The sequence below is a fragment of the Dromiciops gliroides genome, chromosome 1 (assembly GCF_019393635.1).
Source record: "Dromiciops gliroides isolate mDroGli1 chromosome 1, mDroGli1.pri, whole genome shotgun sequence".
Classification (NCBI taxonomy): domain Eukaryota; kingdom Metazoa; phylum Chordata; class Mammalia; order Microbiotheria; family Microbiotheriidae; genus Dromiciops; species Dromiciops gliroides.
Window position 1 is genome coordinate 672,369,274 of NC_057861.1, and position 14,511 is coordinate 672,383,784.

General features: G+C 44.0%; 1 protein-coding gene across 2 annotated transcripts in view; it reads right to left on the reverse strand.

Moving 5' to 3' along the window:
- Positions 1–300: 300 nt before the first annotated feature.
- Positions 301–14,511, reverse strand: part of VIPR1 (vasoactive intestinal peptide receptor 1) — an 89,332-nt gene continuing 75,121 nt past the window's right edge. For both annotated transcript variants that reach the window (XM_043999446.1, XM_043999439.1), the window contains exons 9-13: positions 13,787–13,853; positions 12,943–13,034; positions 10,680–10,809; positions 9,208–9,249; positions 301–7,991 (exon numbers count right to left, since the gene is read on the reverse strand). In XM_043999446.1, the coding sequence (XP_043855381.1) occupies positions 7,800–7,991; positions 9,208–9,249; positions 10,680–10,809; positions 12,943–13,034; positions 13,787–13,853 (523 nt within the window). In that variant the 3' untranslated portion in view covers positions 301–7,799. The remainder of the gene's footprint in view (positions 7,992–9,207; positions 9,250–10,679; positions 10,810–12,942; positions 13,035–13,786; positions 13,854–14,511) is intronic.

Here is a 14,511-nt window from a genome sequence, read left to right on the forward strand (position 1 = left end):
CATTTTCCATCATGAGTCTTTTGGAATTGTCTTGAATCATTGTGTTTCTGAAAAGAGTGCTAAGTCAATTATAGTTGATCATCACACAATGTTGCTGTTTCTTTGTACAATATTCGTCTGGTTCTGCTCACTTCATTTTGCATCAATAGTATTCCATTACAATAATATACCACAACTTGTTCAGCCATTCCCCAATTAATGGGCATCCCTTCAATTTCCAATTCTTTGCCACCACAAAAAGAGTTCCTACAAATATTTTTTGTGCATTTAGGTCCTTTTCCCCTTTTTAAATCTCTTTGGGATACAAACCTAGTAGTAGTATTGCTGGATCAAAAAGTATGCATAGTTTTATAGCCCTTTGGACATATCTCCAAATTGCTCTCCAGAATGGTTGAATCAGTGGCTTGGGACCGCAAGGAGAGTTGTGATAAGTGACAGAACCTCAGAAATGGAAGGAACTTCTAAGGCCAAAAACCATACCTGACTGAGAACACTTTTTTTTTTTGGGGGGTGAGGCAATTGGGGTTAAGTGACTTGCCCAGGGTCGCACAGCTAGTAAGTGTTAAGTGTCTGAGGTCGGATTTGAACTCAGGTCCTCCTGAATCCAGGTCCAGTGCTCTATCCACTATGCTACCTAGCTGCCCCAAGAATACCTTTTAAAATATCCTCAATCAGTACTCAACCAGACTTTGTTTGAAGATTTCTAATGATGAAGAGCCAACAACTTCCTGAGGCAACCCATTCCACTTTTGGACTGATTTAATTCCTTCAAGGTATTTTAAGAAAAATGCTGACAAATAGAGTGAGTCCACAGTAGCTAGGACAGTGAGTAGGCAAGAGGCCACATTATTAAGGATTGGTTGAAGGGTTCTTTAATCTAAAAAATATACTGGGGTAGGGAAGATAGGAAAAACTATCTTGTGAACAGATATTAGGTTTGCTTAGCTTGGTCCTAGTGGGCAGACCTAGAAGCAGTGAGAAGTTCCAGGGAAGCATATTCCAATTTGATGTAAGGAAAAAAAATAGAATGGAATGGGCAGCTTTAGGAAAGAGTGGTGGAAGTGTTTATTTGGATGCTGCATGACCACTTGTAGAGGAGATTCCTGATTAGATAAGGGATGAACTAGATGCCCTCTGAGATACCTAACCACTGTGAGATTCTATTCACCAATTGCTCAAAGAGGAATGGTACAGGGAGGGCTAAGTATCCCAGCATTGGGATTCAGCCAAGAGTATACAAAGACATGGAGGGGCTGGGATTTGTGTTAATGATGAAATCATGGATCTTGCAGCACTGAGACAAGTAAACTTTAATAATAGCATTATAATGGGGCAGCTAGATGGCGCAGTGGATAGAGCACTGGCCCTGGATTCAGGAGTACCTGAGTTCAAATCTGGCCTCAGACACTTAATACTTACTAGCTGTGTGACCCTGGGCAAGTCACTTAACCCCAATTTCCTCACTAAAAACAACAACAACAACAACAACAACAACAAATAATAGCATTATAGATTGAGTGTGGGCATCGATGCTATACCATCTGAAGGTAGATCTTCAGGAATATTGTTCCCTCTTGATGGCACCTCATCCCTTGACATCAATAGTCCAGGTTCATGCTTCCCCTCTTCCACCTCCCTCTTCTCCAAGTCTGTTCTCAGGAAAGACACTGAGCAGTGGTGAGAGCCCTGGATTTGGAATCAGGAGATTTGCTTTGACATTTATTAGCTTGGGATCTCAGCCAAGTCAACTCAACTCCCATGCTTTCATTTTCCCATTCCTAAAATGAGGAGTTTTGACCAGATGTCTCTAGAGTACCCCCTCCCCCAGCTCTGATTTTCTGTGTTCTGAGGTTCTTTCCAGCTCTGATATTCTGTTTTATGGTTTAAGGTCCCTTTCACCTCTAACATTTGTGATAACTCACAATGCAGCCTCCTGGAATCTCAGCTTTGCTACTTTCTAGCATGTGTCCTTCAGCAAGTCCCTTAATCTCTTTGTCTTCAGTTTCCTCATCTACAAAATGAGGCTATTGGACTCGATGACCTCTGAGGTCTTCTTGCTCTAAATCCTATGATTCCAAGTGCTGATGGAGAAATTGCAGTTGGTGTTTAGAGAGAAGACATTTTGGGTAAGCTAGGAATTTGGGTCCTACATCATACTATGCAGCCTTTAGCCAGCCAACCCTGCCTCAGGGCTTAGTCCTTTGGAGAAATTAGGGCATTTTATAATCATTTTGTTGTTCTTTCTGCAGATGCATGCTATTCTCAAGCACAATGCATCTCCCTTCCCTCTCTGCACTCCCCTGTAGAGTCATTCTTTTCTATGGAAGGAGAATTCATCCCTTATCTCCTTGACCTAGTTATCTGTATAGTCCATCTTATTCCTCAGAGATAGAAGGCAGCGGAGGGTGTAGGCCAATACTGGGCAGGCAGGGGAGCCACTTTTCTGCTTGCAGTTCCATATAGTGGAAGGAGCCTAAGATACAGTTTAAGGACCTAGGTTCTAATCCCTTGCTTTGCTACTTAATACCTATGTGATCTTGAACCAATCTCTTTCCTTTTCTGGGCTTCGGGATCTATAAAATAAGGGAGTTGGATTTGATGACTTCTAAAGTTGTTTCAGTGCCGACATTCCCTGTTCTCTGTTCTAAGGTCCTTCCCTGCTCTGACATTTCCTAGGTTCTGTGTTCTAAGGTCTTTCTCAGTTCTCACATTCCCTGTTCTCTCTTCTTTCATTCTAGCTCTAAATCTTCTGTCTAGTAGAGCATGGTCCCTTCCCACCTTCCCAGTCTCCTTAAACTTCATTTCCCTTGTGACTAACTCCCCAGTCTACTTGCATTTCCTACAACATGACCCTCCCCCCACCATCTTTGTGCCTTTGTACTGGTTACTTAGCTACACTGCTCTGCTTCCTTTTTTTTCACCTTGACCTTTATCAGTTCCCTAAGCTGTTAATGTCTCCCCTTTCAGGTGACTAGTCGCCTACCCCACAAAGATCTTGTATCTATCTGGTTATTTACACGTTGTTTCCTCCTTTAGAATGTCAGCTCCCTAGGGGGCTTGTCTTTGTATCTTCACCAGGGGTTAGCAGAGTGTTGGCACATAGTAAGTGCTTAATTAATACTTGTTGACTGACTGATTTCCCCGTGGGCAAGACTCTGGTTTACTCCTCCTCCTCCTTCTCCCTCCCCTCACCCCAGCACAGAGCAATACTCAATAATATATTGATTGGTTGAAATTTCCTGGCTCCTTCTGTTTTATACTCCAGGGAACAGTTGGTTTATGTGGTTTGGGCCTTGGACAAGTCCTCCTGAACTATCCTTCCAGTATTCTTTGGGAACGCATCAAGTTCTCCCATTGTTCTTTTCAGTCTAGTGATCCAGGTGGGAAAGATGAACACTAGGGTCCAGGAAGGAATAAAAATAATTGCTAGCATTTAAATAGTAGCTTTAGGTTTTGCAAAGCACTTTACAAATAATAACTCATTTTATTTTGAATCTGAACTCAAGGTTTCCTGACTCCAACAGCAGTACTGTGATATCTCACTGCCTCAGAAGCTCACAGCTGGAAGGGACCTGGCTCAGACCCTGCCCACTGCCAGAACTTACCACTGTCCCTCTGCATCATGAGCTTTCGTTCTTATTCTTTGTGTGTTCTGAGATTTCCTCTATAGCATTTGCCATGTGTTGTCGCATGGTCATTCTGCTAGGGCTCGAAATATCTCGTGTCAGGAAGAACACAGTCCCCAGAGTTAATTCTTTCCTTGGTTGGATAGCTCTATTATGAAGTTATTTCTTATGCTGAGCTGAAATCTGTACATTCCCACTCCCCTTCGCCTGCCCCCCGCCCCAACCCCATTGAATCCAGATCTCCCTCTGATGTTACATCAAATGAGTCCTGCTCTAGCCATGGTGCTGAATTGGTAGGTAACTTGGTTTTTCATAAACTACTCTTCCTTATAGATATGTTCCTCCTTTCCTCAAAAATCTCCATTGATTTCCTATTGCCTAACAAAAAGAGTTTAGACTCTCTTGCCTAGGGCCAGCCTGCCCTACTAGCTTTATCTCCTATTACTTCACCCCTCCCCATCCCTGCAACAGCACAAAATGCTCTAGCCAGACTTGGATGACAGTCTCTGATACACATTCTGCATTTTCCTACTTACAGGGCTTTGCACATTCTTCTTCACACCTGGAGTATCCTCCCTGCCCCTTTTCACCCTTTTTGAGTTTTCTTTTCTTACCCTTTACAGCCCAATTCAAACACCACCCCTATCTCCAGAAAGCCCTTGCCAATCCCCTCAATTGGTAATGGTGTTTTGCATTGGAAAGCCTTGTCTGTACTTCTCTAACATGTAATATTTTGTTTTAAATATCTGTGCTTGTGTTGTACCCACTTTCAGACTGTGAGCTCTATAAGAGCAGAGTTTCAGGCCTGGATTTTCTATGCCTGATCCCTAGTCTCCAGATGGTTGGCACCCCAGTACTTGCTGTTAGACCCTGTCTGATCACTCACATTCTGGACTCCTATTGATCTCTGGTCCCTTCTGTTTGGAGCCTGGGATCAATTTGTACTTTCAGATAAGGTCCCTTACATCCCATCTTATTCCCCCTTTTTTCTGCATTCCTGTCTCTCAAGTGTGCAGCCTCTAGTCTGTATTCTATGTGAAACCTTTCTGTCCCTTCCCCCAGCTGTTAATGATTCCTCTCCCTACCATCATCTTCTTTTTTGAGCTTCCTAAATATGTCCACATTTCTTTCTCCCAGTAGAAGTAATCTGGCTCCTGGAGGGCAGGGACTGTTTTGTTGTCTTTGTGTCTCGGACACATAGCACAGGAAACTAGCACACAGCAGATGCTTAATAAATGCTTGTTGATTGGTCCCTTGTTCCAAATCCTCAGGTTTAGCCCAGATTGCCATTGTCAGCCTGTCATTTATAAGTAGTCAATCTCTGTGGCAAATTTTGGCTTTATTTAAAGTTAGCACCTAAAATGCTTTCTTAATTACTCCTCTCTTTGATGTGATGGTTCACACTTTCTCTAAAGAAGAGAGGAGCTCCTTGAAATGCTAACACTAATTCTTCAGTGAAGCCACTGGGAGGGTCTGTGAGAGCTCAACTCTGTGGAGCCTGCTACTTTGCCTTAATCCAAAAGGATATTTGTCCTTTTCCATCCTGGAGGGTGTGTCTTTAGGAAAGGGTCTGGGATTTAAAGCCAAGAGACTTCTTAAATATCATTAGTCAAGCACCCTTATTTTGTAGAGAAAACTGAGGCTGAGCTATGGGAAGAAACTTGTCCAGTCACAGGTTGTATGTAATCAACCTGAGACTTGAACTCTGATCTTCTAAAAATTCAGGGGTCTTGTCATTACATGTCTTGAGAAAATGGTTGCCAACATTGGTTGCATAAGCAAACGCATGCCCAAGTTATTTTGATGACTTCTGGATTATAGATTTATTTATTTATTTTTGGTGGTTTAGAGTATCTTTACTCTCCTTGTTCACTTGATGACATGGTCCTGACACTTACCTGAGCCACAGTGTCAAGTCCCAGTGGATGTCTCCTTCCCTGATTCTCTCTGCTTTTCTTCTCTTCTCCCTAGGAAGGCACAAGCCCTGATTTGTCCCTCTCACTGGCCAAGACACAGGCAGGAGTGGGGGCGTTCCTTGAAGGGGTTGGAGAAGGGGCTGGAGGCCCAAGCCCTGAATGCTAGAGCAAGCAGTAGATCATGGTGATATATAGTAAGGACTAATTTTCCTGATCACTTTGCCTTCTACCCTGTTCCATGTCTAGCCTATTTTAGACTGTTTGGAACCATGAGGTGACTCCTCTGTTGATGCTTTTCTATTTATCATTAATATCTTGTTTGTACGTAGTCGTTTACATATCCCCCCCATTAGATTGTGAACTCCCTGAAGTCTTTTTTTTTTTTTTTTGAATTACAGAACTTAGCAGAGTGCCTGGCACAGAGTGGGAACTTAATAAATATTTATCTACTGAGTTACTGACTCCTCCACATACCTGTTTTTGGCTTCTCCTGCCATGCAGAGGGTTTGGGGAATGACAAAGATAACCAGATCATAATCCCTTGCATTTGTATACAAGCTATGGTTTGCAAAGTACTTTTTATACATTATTTAATTTGACCTCACCAGAGTCCTGTGAATGGAAGGGATTTGCCCAAGGTTGCACAGGGAGTAGGTGGCAGAGTTGGCTTAGAATTCAAGTCTAGTTTCCTAGTCCTGATTCCTAGATCATTGGGTCTATGGTCCAATTCTGGAGTAGGAGCCCTTCCATGTTATTCTGAGGGATGCCAAGGGGTGAGGCTGGGGGTGGATTTGGTATATCTGACATATCCCATGGAGGAGGAGAAGAGATGTTTCAGTTTGTCCTTGATGGGCCATGACTTCTCTGCACCCTGCAGGGACTCGGAGTACTAGGCTCTCCAATCCAAGAAGGAAAGATTGTGATCATCCTCATCACAGGCGCTGAGGGCAAGATGGCCAAGGCCTCATGGACAGAGTGGGGTTGGGGAGAAGGTGTTACATGCTGCAAAGCTCTAATGATAAAACCTTAGGCATTGTGACAGACCAGGAACGGAAGGTATTTCTTCCCACACAGGTAACTTCCTGGAGTTTATAACCTATCAAATCCTGCAGGAAGGTCCTATAAACCTTCCATCTATCCTGTCCCTATAAGGGGGTCTGAAAGAAAGGGGCTAATAGGAAGCGTGGATAATAATAACCATAGCTTATATTTCCATATCACTTTTTGGCTACAAAGGGTTGCACATACATCATTTCACTTGATTCTTACAATAGCCCTGTGAGGTAGGTGACAAGTTTTATAAATTCATTTACAGATAAAGAAACTGAGGCCCAGAAAAGGGAGGTGACTGGTTTAAAGCTACACAGCTAGTAAATAACAGAGCTGGGTTACAAACCCTGGTCTCCCAACTTTGAATTCAGGACTCTTTCCTCTACCCCATGCTGAATGTGACAATTCCAAACATGTTCGACCATTCACCATCCTTCACAGCCCCTCCCTCTCGTCTGAGCAGTAGGAAGCCCAAGGAGCCCAGCAGAGAGTGTAGAGATTCTTCTTCTCAAATCCATGGGGGGGGGGGAGGGGGATATCCAGACCCCCTGGGTCTCAGTCTTCTGCCCTCTTCCGACTTCCTCAGTCATGTGGTGGAGACGGGCTGACCTCTTCTCCTTGCTCCACCATGTATATTAGATATCTCCTCACACATTGGTGTACAGACATATATACCACTGTGTAAGCTCCTGCCTTTGCCCAGGCTCTTTTTGCCAAAGGGCAGTTTACTCTCACCATCCATGACAGGCAAAAGGAAGGACATGGCTCCTTGCAGAAAAAGATGGAGGCTTTCTCTCTGCCTGTCCAGCAGTTTCCAGCAGGGGCCACATGGAGAGGAGTTTGTGAGTTTCCCAGAGATCTTAGCCTTTCCCACTTATCCCTCTCTCCTGGCCCCATGTCAGCTGAACTGTGGCAGCTTCCTGGTTCTGAGGACCAGGAGTGGGGACAGCTCATGGGATGGGACCCAGTTAAGCTTGGGGAACTCCAAGAACATTTGAGCTTTCAGACCATTGGCTAGCTATGCCTCTGGAAGCCAATCAAAAGATTCTAACAGAGCAGGGAGAATCCAAGAGGCATCCTGTCTAAGGCAGGCTTTCTTCCAGCCAATAGTCATCTCATCTTGGGTGCCTTTTGCCTGCCCCTTGCTGTGACTAATACTCTGATATATAGGGGAGGGTTGGGGACCCTGGGGTGAGAGGTGCTCCGGTCAGACTAGTGAAAAGTCAGCCTGGAAACTGGAGGAGCGTCGGTCGTTGGGGCTGTTACGTGTCATCATGGAGATCTGTGTGCTGAAGTTGGAGCCATTGCTGGCCACTGATGGGTGGTGGTACTTGACATCTGGGCCCAAGAATTGTTCCAGGTGCCACCGCCGCCACTTCCGTTTGAACTCTGATTGGACCTAGTGAGATGAAGAAGTTGGCAGGGGGAGAGAGACAAAGAGTATTTCAGGCACAGATACCATGCTGGAAAATGGTCAGATACTCATAGAGGTATCCAAGAGCCAGTGAAGTGCTCCAGGGTGTACCCCTCTCTACAGAGACTAGGACTGGTTGTGGGGAAAGGGCTTACTAGAGCTTTAAATCAAATAGAATTTTGGCTTAAGGGGAGTAAAGGAGCCACCAGCAGGCAAAATGAGGCACAGGATTTCATTCAAAGCCTGCTATCCTTAAAAATATGTGGCCTTTCCTAGCCTTTGACCAATCTTGTTTCCATAACCTCACATCAGCCCATTCAATTATCTTGAACTAGTTACTTGGTTTGCAGATTATCTAGACTTTTGGTTTTGTTTGCTCCTTCATTCCAAAATAATTTACTGTGTTTATATCCTGCTCAATACTGGGGAGATACAAAGTTTAGCTGAGATGGGTTCCAGTCTTCAGGGGAAGAATGAATTCTTATCATAGGAGGTTTCTCTTTCAAGGAAGAGTCCACTTTATATATGGGGACCCCTTAATGCCATTTAATTGTTCTATTGAACCATAAGCTCCTTGAGGTCAGGGACTTGAATATCTGGGGGCTGCTCCTTTCCCCAAGTGCTTACTATGGGACTCTACCCACACTAGGTACCTAATAAATGCTTGCTGAACCTTTTTTTTTTAAAGTGGGGCAATGAGGGTTAAGTGACTTGCCCAGGGTCACACAGCTAGTAAGTGTCAAGTGCCTGAGGCTGGATTTGAACTCAGGTTCTCCTGAATCCAGGGCTAGTGCTTTATCCACTGTGCCACCTCACTGCCGCCAAACCATTTTAAAAAATAGACCACTAATTACTAGGCAAGGAGGCTGGGGTGTTTGAATGAATTAAATGAATGGGAGGAGAAGAAAGGCAGAAATACTGAAAGGTGAATCGTTTGGAGTTTCAACTTACTGAGAACCCATTCAAAACAATGATGTGTCTCAGAAAAAGTCATGGACTTTTTAAAGTGGGAAACCCATTCTGCATATACTCAATTGATATATGTTCACCTTATACTTGTTTTTGCGCAGCTTCACTTTACATGCCCTTATTCAATTTTACCCACATTTCCCTCCAAGCTGGCCTTTCTGGACCCTGCACAGGCTACAGTGGAGGCTTTCCATACTTAGTCCCATGCCACAGAATCAGCCCATCATCTTACCTCCCCATTGAGGAAGCAGTAGAGGACAGCTACCACAAAGCCCTGGTGGGAAAAGAAGAAAGGCCTTGAGAACTACATTGGGTCTAGGAGGTCGCAGATCTTATTCTTAGCTCAAGGGTTGGTGAGCAAGGGGGCGTGCAGGGGCCAATCTGGGACCTGAGATGGTAAGGAGTATGGGGGAACTATAGCAACCAGTTAAGGGGCTGGGACATTGGGAATCAAAGGGATAGAAGATGAGGAAGGTTGGGATTTAGAGACTAGAGGAAAGAAAGAGGGAGTTGAGATGAACTGTCTTTTTCTGAAAACTACCCAGTTCATTGGACTCCTCATCAGAAATGAAAGGGAAGGGGAAGGGAGAGGAACAAACATTTATTAAGTACTTATTATATACCAGGTATTGTTTATTTGCCCTACCTCCCATTTTTTAATATTTTTTTGGCCGGGCAATGAGGGTTAAGTGACTTACCCAGAGTCACACAGCTAGTAACTGTCAAGTGTCTGAGACCAGATTTGAACTCAGGTCCTCCTGAATCCAGGGCTGGTGCTCCTCCCATTCCTTTTTACCACTCCCATCTTCTATTCTCACTTTCCCTATCCCTCTCAGTCTCCTTACTTCCCTCCAGCTTTCATTTTCTCCATCCTTGAAGCAATTCCTTCTTTTTTAAACCAAAAAGTATTTTATTATTTTTCAGTTACATGTAAAGATAGTTTTCAACATTTGTTTTCATAAGATTTTTAGCTCCAAATTTTTCTCCCTCTCTCCCTTCTTCCCCTTCCCCAAGACAGAAAGCAATCTGATATAGGTTTTACCTCATTACTCATTCAGTTCTATTTCCCTCCATTTTCTGCTGCCTTCCTTTGCTCCATCTTCCTCCATCCTTCTCTTTTTTATGCCCTTCCATTTTGCCTTTCCCTTCAACTTCTCATCTCCTTCTATTGACTACAAATTCCTAAATCCTCTGCTTTTCACCAGCCCTGAGCTCCCTTCACCTCCTTTCAGTTCCTATGTCTCCATTTCCTTCCATCCTCTTTAGTCCTCTATCTGTGTCTTGGTGAGTTCAGATTCTAGCCCCCTGATCCATCAGTGTAGGGCCTGGCTATCCAGGCACAGCTATACCTGACTCCCTCCTTTGTTTTAGGGTCAATTTCTCCATCAAAGTTACCTTCTCCAGGTAGAAATAAGGTAGAAAAGTCATCTTCACTCTTTTCTATCTCCTCCCTCTCTCCCAATCCTTATTTCCTTATTCTGCAGCTCTGGGAAAAGGCTGGAGCAGAGCACCAGTTATAACCCTTTCCAAATTGTGAGCTTGAATGAATTATTCAGGCTATAACAGTTACACTGAATTAAACTCTGGCCTTGAACCCACACCCACGGAAGTCATCAGCTGTGTCCTTTCCCACCCATCCCCTCCTCAGTCCTTGACCAAGCCCTGATCCAGACTGAGCCCCCAACCTTGGACCCAGCTTTGTACCTGGAAAGAGCCCAAAATAAGCTCAAAGACCAGTTTCACTTCTTCATTAAAGTTGTCTGGGAAGAAGGCAAACATGATATAGTGCACCCCAAAGAGTGGGATCAGCAGCAACGTTGATTTGGCCAGTCTCCTAGGGACAGAGGGATAACGAAAGGTTATTCTGTGTTTGAAAGAGTCTAGCCTGTCTGATTATGTATCTTTACTGTTCTAGAACTTTCCATGATCCCCTATTGTTTTGTTTTGTTTTGTTTTGTTTTTTGTGAGGCAATTGGGGTTAAATGACTTGCCCAGGGTCACACAAGCTAGTAAGTGTCAAGTGTCTGAGGCTGGATTTGAACTCAGGTCCTCCTGAATCCAGGACCGGTGTTCTATCCACTGCGCCACCTAGCTGCCCCCCCTATTGTTTTCAGAATAAAGTCGTAGGCTTTTAGGATGTAAAGCTGGGAGGACTCATAAGGATTATCCACTCCAACTCCCTCATTTTATAGAGGAGGAAACTGAGGCCCACAGAAGGGAAGGGACTTGTCTAAGGTCACATAGCTAGTAAGTGTCAGAACTGCAATTTGAACCCAGGCCTTTGTAGTCCATCAGCTTTGTCACGCTACTTCTCCCAAGGCTAAGGGTAAAGGCACAGGTAGGAAGGTTAGCTGGGTTACTGAAGACAAGTTGCTTCCCTTGTAGACTAAGCCCCAACCTTGGTCAAAGACTGAGTGGTCTCCAAAAATTAGATGAGCTATCACTGGAAAGAAGGATTAGATTTATTCTCCTTGCTGCTAATGGGAAAAACCAGAAACAATTGGGGAGGGGATCAGGGGGAGGAAGGGAGACATTTGCAGAGGAACAGATTTTGGTTCCATGTAAAGAAAAACTTCCTAACAACTAAAAATATCCAAAAGTTGGTGCCTTGGTAGTGAGTTCCCCATTAACTGGAGATCTCTAAGCAGAGGCTGGATGATCCCTTGTTGAAGCTGTTGGAGATTCCTACTCAGAAAGAGGTTGGGTCAGACACTTTCAGAAATTCTTTCCAGCTGCAGACATTTCAGCTGCTGATATCTCCCAGCTTGATGCATCATTACTGTTCTGCCTTATTGTATACATAACCTTAGAGAAATCTCTACTTTCTGGGGCTGTTTCTTGCCCTAGAAAATGAATGGGTTGGACTAGAAGATCTTTGTGGTCTCCTCCACTTCAAAATTCTATGATCCCAGGTTCTGTCTGCCCCTGCTAGCCCACATTTCTCCCCTTGTTTTTCAGTATTGCTCTCTAGAACTGCCCCCACAGGGCACCTCATCAAGCACAGTGCTAATGTGACGAGGGCCTATGCACTCACATAGGGGCTCTATCATCTCCAATTGGCCTTGGCTTTACCCTTCCCAACCTGGAATATCTATTTTTTTTGCAGGGCAATGACTATATTAATTTATCAGCTATTTCTAGAGGTGACTGACAGGTCCCATGGAATAATGAAATTATGAGTAAGCAGGATATATGGCATGGCCCATCATGCTACCCAGTTTCACCAGGGTCACAGTTCCAAATGGGAGATGACCGTTCCTCTTGTCCCAAATCAGGTTGACCTTGTTTTTTTTTGTTGTTGTTGTTTGATTTTTTGGGGGTGGGGCAATGAGGATTAAGTGACTTGCCCAGGGTCACACAGCTAGCAAGTGTCAAGTGTCTGAGCCCAGATTTGAACTCAGGTCCTCCTGAATCCAGGGCCAGTGTTTTATCCACTATACTACCTAGCTGCCCCAACTTTGTTTTAATTAGACATATTTGGAGTAAAAATCTGAGACTTGTCTGCAAACATTTCTTAGAATTGGAGAATGGAATACCAGAATAAGAATAGGAACCTAGACTCACAAAAGTGAATCATAGACTCAAAATCTGAAAAAAATCATAGGATAGAACCCTAGAATCCTAAAATAATAGAAGATAATATTAAAGTATAATCTTGGAATCATGAATCAAAACCCTTGAATCAAAATTGAATTCCGAACCCCAGATTCCTACAAAGACTTCAAGAGACCATTTGGTTCAAACTCTCACCCTTACAGAAGTGACTAATAACCTCCCTCTACTTAGATCTTCATCTATTTTCTTCTGGGGAGATGCCCTGGGAAGGAAACTAACTACATATTCCTCCCTCTCCTCTCCAGGCTTGGGAGGGGATGTGGAAGACATCCCAAGTTGAAGAACTTGGACATCAGGACTATGGACAGCTCCAGCTGTGTCAGTGGGAGGGGAGAGATATCTCCATACTCACGAATATTGGCTGCTCTCATTTTTCCCCTTGTCTGGAGGGTGAAGCTTCTGGACCAGAATTCGGATGATGAGGATGAAGAAAATGAAGTTCAACTGTAGGGCCGGGGTTTGCCAAGGAGATAAAGGAGATTGGAGAGGTTAGGTAGCCCTCTTTGCCTGGGGGGCCTCCATAGGACTGGATACTCTTACAGTTAACCTAGCTGAGTCCAAAGGGATGCCTTGACCTAAGAGAGAGCCCTTTCTCTCCATTCCTCAGTGGGGAAGTAACAAAGCTTTGATCCCCATTGAGTACTGATGGAGCAGAGATGTCGCTGGTAGAGTAGAAAAGACTCCTGGACTTTGTCATCTGAAGGCTCAGGTTCATGCAAAGAACAGGCTAGGTCACTTACTAGCCGTGTGACCCAGGGCAAGGTAATGTCCTCATCTGTGGAATGGGCACACTTCCCCATGCACTGCTTATATCACAAGGTAGTTGTACAGAAATCATTCTGCAAACCTTCAAAAGCTATGGAAATGGGGTATGTAGTTTTTGTTGTTGTTGTTGTTGTTGTTGTTGTTGTTTTTGTTTTTGTTTTGTTGAGGCAATTGGGGTTAAGTGACTTGTCCAGGGTCACACAGCTAGTAAGTGTTAAGTGTCTGAGGCTGGATTTGAACTCAGGTCCTCCTGACTCCAGGGCCAGTGCTCTATCCACTGCACCACCTAGCTGCCCCTGGGGTATGTAGTTTTAAGTGACATTATTTTTGGTTATTAATCCCCAGGGATTCCAGGTCCACAGAATCTGCCTAGTTCTGTCCCCTTAGGGATCGTGGGAGCTCTTAGCTTCTAGGAAGGGTTGGGGCCTTACCAATATAGAGATCAAAATGGGTGCTTTGATGATCCACCAGTATGGGGAGTTAATGTTATCCCAGCACCTGCAAATCAGGAAAGGAGATTCAGAAAAGGCTGGACACTTGAAGGAAATTAAAGCATCCTGTGACCTTCCCTTCAAAAAAGTGGCTTTTCTTAGCCTCACATGGTACCCAGGGCTTATCTTCTCCCTTCTTCTAGTGATGGGAGCCAATGTGGTATAAAAAGGAAAGCCCAGCATTTGGAGTTAGGAGTCTTAGGCTGAATATCTAGGCCCTATGTGATCATATGATCATGGGTAAATTATTTTTGGTTTCGGGACCTCAGCTTCTCCATCTGTAAAATTGGGCTAAAATTTGTACTACCTATCTCGTTGGCCTAGGGGAGGAAAATTGTTACCTACCCCTCCTCAAAATTCTTCTCTCCCCAGGGCCCTGATCTCGAAATCTCTACCATACTTATTTACAATGAAGTATTGGTGTACTGATAGCAGACCTTCCTCAGGTCTATTTACTTCTTAGAACCACAGAACATCATGGTTAGAAAAAAATTTAGAGGCCATGTAGGCATAACATTTAGATATCCATAGCTCTGACTTCTATAGTATTTTTATATTTACCAAGTGCTTGACTTACAATTACCTGACTTAGGAAGCAGAAGTAATATTAGCATCCTTTTTTTGCAAATGGGGAAACTGAGGAGCAGAATGAAGAATCAACTTTC